This window comes from Sycon ciliatum, chromosome 10, assembly GCF_964019385.1.
Source record: "Sycon ciliatum chromosome 10, ocSycCili1.1, whole genome shotgun sequence".
Lineage (NCBI taxonomy): Eukaryota > Metazoa > Porifera > Calcarea > Leucosolenida > Sycettidae > Sycon > Sycon ciliatum.
The window spans coordinates 21,819,217-21,823,827 of NC_088652.1; the positions used below are offsets into that span (position 1 = coordinate 21,819,217).

Here is a 4,611-nt window from a genome sequence, read left to right on the forward strand (position 1 = left end):
ACGTCCGTATCTTGGCATTCTGCTGCTCCTTGGTAGTTTAGTTCTGCGGTGTTGGCTTTACATTACCCGATGTGTTTGTTTGCGGAGGAAAGGTCTTTGGTGACCGGGGTGTTGGAAATAGGACGGGAGAAAACGTCCGTGTGTTCTTGGGGAGGGTCTTATGTCATAGCTAAAACACACACACACACACACACACACACACACACACACACACGACGTGATGAGATTCGTGTTCTTAGCAGGCGGACATACGTGTAACGTGTTAGTAATAGTAGGTGAGTCTGCGGTAGAGGGTCGGACTGTCGATGTCCATGTCCATGTTGTTCGGTGTCGCGTACCCAGGCCCTCTCGCGGACACTCGAACCCTCTCAGGATAAAGATACAGGATACTGCCGTGCGACTACTACTAGTCCAAAATACCCTCACCGGCCCCAGTGCGCGTTGGCTCGTGTCGCATGTAAAGACTAGTTATGGAGCAACAGCTCAGGATCTAGGACTAGTACCCGTAGTACTAGTAGTAGGAGCGGGCTGGCTCTTCTCTGGGTTTCTGCTCTTACTCAACTGGGTCAGCAACACACGCAATGTGTATACCGGTACTGACTGTGTAGATCCACCTGCGATCTCTTCTCTTCACCTTGCATGAACTAACTTGGCGTGCGATGAGAATCCCTTGTTTCGTATCTCCACTCTCCCTAGGCCCTGTGGAACGGCATTGGTTCATTCGAAAGGGATGGCGGCCGCGCTGTTATGCACGCGCCTTCGTGGCCTTTTGCCCCTGATGCGTGGATTTTATCTAGTTCGGATTTTTAGAAGGGTGTGGATCACTACACTGGCCTCTCAGCTATTGCGAGACTGCGGCCAAACTCTGTACTGGTCGAGAAAAGTAAGCGCCTACGTAGACCTGCATGTAGCCTCATTTTCTCTGTGCAGCGCTGATGAGTCCACAAAGGACGAAACAGTTCTGTCCGCAGATTGAGTACAGTCATGTAGATCTACATGTAGTGTTGTCATGTACTAGGATTCGTACGTTCGCGTTCCAAATCCCCGCAGCTGCCGAGCAGAGCCCCGCGCAGCAGACTGGACGGGTCGATAGACTCCACCGTAGTGGACTTGAAAAAAAAAAAACAGAGAGGCAAAGCTTGCACGCCCATGCTACCACAACCAGCGTTGTAGAAACAAAACCAGCTTGGGAAGGAAGGAAGTTATCGGTAGCTGAAGGCTTAGACGCTAGGAAATCGTCTAGACGAATCGTCAACAACTCACGCTGGCTTGTGGAGCACCTAAAGTACAACCGGGTACTAAAACATGCCCTGTGACTGTGTCTTTTCGTGACCACGGTGGCGAGCGAGGAGTCTGCTACAGGCAATAACAAGAGTCAACTCTTGGCAATAATACCGTAATTATCCCTGGTACATAGTCATTGTACAAAATATCAGTTGCACCAGCACAACTGTCTGCCTGTGAAAGTTCAAATTCCTGTTTTCCCTTGTTCGTGGAGTGCTCTTGTCGTCTTGGAGATCAGCAAAGTCCGATCGCGGTCCCTGAGCAGATAAGAGCGCATACCTTTTAATCTCGCGCCGCGGTGCGACAATGCCGTACATGTCATTGGAACTCCGATTAGACGCTCCCCATCATGGCACAGGGAACTGGCCAGTGTACTCAGTATCCGATGTACGTCTTAGCCGAACGTGCTTCAGTAGAACTACATGACGCACGTCAGGGCTAACGATTGCATTCGGTGTCAGAGTACGTACTAAGCGAGTTCCACTTAGGACAGATTGTCATGGACTCATGGAGGACATGAACGTCATGTGATCACCCAGCGATTGCGCATCTCCTACATACACTTGTACAGCGTTGTATGACATGCTACAGATCCATCACTTGTTGTTGGTTGACAGCATGTTACAAGGCGGAGGACGCACCGTTTTCAGAAACAGTATCATTCTGTTAGTGTACAGTTGCTCAGGGATCAGGCGCTGTGTAGGCATACTCTAGTATGCGCATGATGTATTGAATGACTTGATGGCAGTTTTTTTGTCACAAGCAGGCTGGCAGGTACGATAGTAGAAAGTACCATTGTGACGTCGCGATAATAAGAATAATGTTTTTTTTTAGCTCTCTGACCATTTTGCATAAAAAAATTAGCGAAACCATGCAATCCCCCTACCTGTTTGTCTTTGGCCACAGGCCATGGTGAGAATAAAAGATTTCGAACAACAACAACACTCACACACACCAACACACACACACACACGCACACACACACACACACACACACACACACACACACACACACACACACACACACACGCGAGTGCGTGCGCGTGTACCCCCCCCCCCTCCCCCATCATTTCATCAGATCTGTGGCCGGCGGGACTGGTCCCAGTTGTCCGTTTCAACTGCTCATTCTCCGTACCTCTATGGTCTGTCTGTGTGCTCGTTTTCTCTGCAGGTGGATTCGGGCTGAGGCGCAAGGAGAGTAGCAAGGAGAGTAGCCGCCGCCATGAAGACTGTTCAATGGCTAGCCGTTGGGTTCGTGATGCTCATCATCGTCGAGCTGCTCGTGGTTCCCGAAGTCGAGGCCTGGGGCAGGCGCCGGCGACGCTGGTCCAGTCGTCGTCGCTGGTTGGCACGACGACGTCGCTATAGCAGCCGTCGTCGTCGCAGCTGGCTGGGCAGAGCGGTGCGCGCCGTGGGAAGCGCCGTGAGCAAAGCTGCGAAAACGGTCGGCAGAGTGGTGCACAAAGCCGTTACCAGTAAGATTGGCGGCTACATCATCAGCGGGGTGAGCTTCGTGAACGGAATCGTAGGTAACGCGTGCTGCGCGACTGCCGTCACGCCCATCACGGCCGGATGCTGCGTAGTGACGCGTGGCATTGCAGGAGTTAATTGCGGCCTACAAACATACCGTACCGCCAATTTCGTTAAAGAAAAGAAAGCAAAGGATGCGGCACTTGGGGGTGTCGGTGCTGCAAGTTCTTGCTTCCAGGCGGTCACTGGATTCACACCATTGAACAAGGTCACCAAACTCTACAAGGCGCATAAGGCAGCAAAGGCGGCAAAGCTTGCAGAGGCGGCTTCCCGTGGCCGACGCGCAGCAGAGGCAGAGACCAGCAGCAGCCCCAGCACAGGACGCCCCGTCAAGTGCGGCTCTGCCTTTTTCCCCGCCGACATTGCCCGAATCAAGCTGACCGTCTGCACCATCATGGAGTTGCGCACCACCTGCTCCAAGAACAAGGCAACACGGAAGGGCTCGTCTGTGCCGCTCATTTCCCAGCTGATTCGTCGCGTCAAGACCTTCCTGGGGCAGGTTGCATTCGCTGTTCGCCAGAAGGCACTCTACGACCTGCTATCAAAGACAACATGCGCCAAAGTTGACGTCCTGCCGATTTGCAATCCATCCAAGATGGAGTTGAAGAAAGAGTTCAAGGGCCTGGAAGGCGCCAACCGCGGATTCGACCCGATGACGCAGGTGTGTAGGTACATCAATCCGAAAGAGAAGGCGCTCTCCGAGAAGACTTGCTCGGCACGCCTGAAGTACGCCATGGGACATCTCATGGAGGTTTTCAACAAGGTTGTCATCGACGTGGTCAAGATGTATCCCAACGAGTTCAAGACCAAGCTGGCTAAGAACATTCAGAGCGACAATCCAATCGTCGTTCCTGGACCAGTGTCCTTGAAGCCCAAAGCGTGATGATCGATTTGGCTTGTGATGATTGATTGACATTGTCGTGGTGTGGTGAACTTCCTATTCAAAGCATGTCCCGGATTTTTTTATATTTTTTTATTGAAAAACCACAAACCTTCCAGACATGTGAATGTGCACATGATTGCTCGTTTCGTGCTGTATACCTAACTAAAGACGTCAGTATACGCTTTCTTAGATAGAACAGATCTTTCCGCTTGCATTGGTTATAACTTACTTTTACTATGACCTTGCCTGTTCGTTCCACTCATTTGATACTTTTTTTAGACTCCACACTGGCTTTATTCATTGTCTGGGGGGGGGGGGGGGGGGGGTTCCTTGAACTACTGTCTGCAGACTCGCGGCTTGGCTGACCTCATCAGGGTGACGTAGTGCACGAACTGCGCTGTTTCAGATCTGATATGCAGAGTTGCACACTCTGGTTTATGTACTCTTGATATAACCAAGAGTGCATAAACGTTTATGGACTCTTGATATAACTAAATGCGTACTCATATCACAACCATGGGGACGAATAATGTATTCCAGAACGTTTTCTTGTCACAATTATCAATGGAATTCGTGACTAAAGAGAATGATGAAGCTACAATAGGATTTATACACTCGGAGTGAAACAGCGAGGATACAAGCATAGTAAGGAAAAAAAAGGAGACAAAATGTTACGAGTTAATACTGTCTACCAACGTAACCAGATCTTATACAGTCAGCGTGTCAGGTCGCCGAATGTCTCAGTACTCCTTGTCAGTTTTGTGCCATTTTGTCGCACTCGCTGACTGCATAAGATCTGGTTACGTTGATGGATAGTTTAGTCATAACTCGTAACATTTTGTTCTCCTTTTTTCACCATAATAAATGTTTATTAAATTTTGAATAGGGCATTCTCACATCCCTTTTAAGGCTAA

At 50.0% G+C, this 4,611-nt stretch overlaps 1 protein-coding gene across 1 annotated transcript in view; it reads left to right on the forward strand.

The window, feature by feature from the left end:
* The window catches only part of LOC135825555 (uncharacterized), a 4,283-nt gene extending 301 nt beyond the window's left edge, over positions 1-3,982 (forward strand). The window contains exon 2 of the mRNA XM_065338169.1: positions 2,456-3,982. Within this exon, the coding sequence (XP_065194241.1) occupies positions 2,507-3,697 (1,191 nt within the window). The 5' untranslated portion in view covers positions 2,456-2,506 and the 3' untranslated portion in view covers positions 3,698-3,982. The remainder of the gene's footprint in view (positions 1-2,455) is intronic.
* The last annotated feature ends 629 nt before the right edge of the window (positions 3,983-4,611 follow it).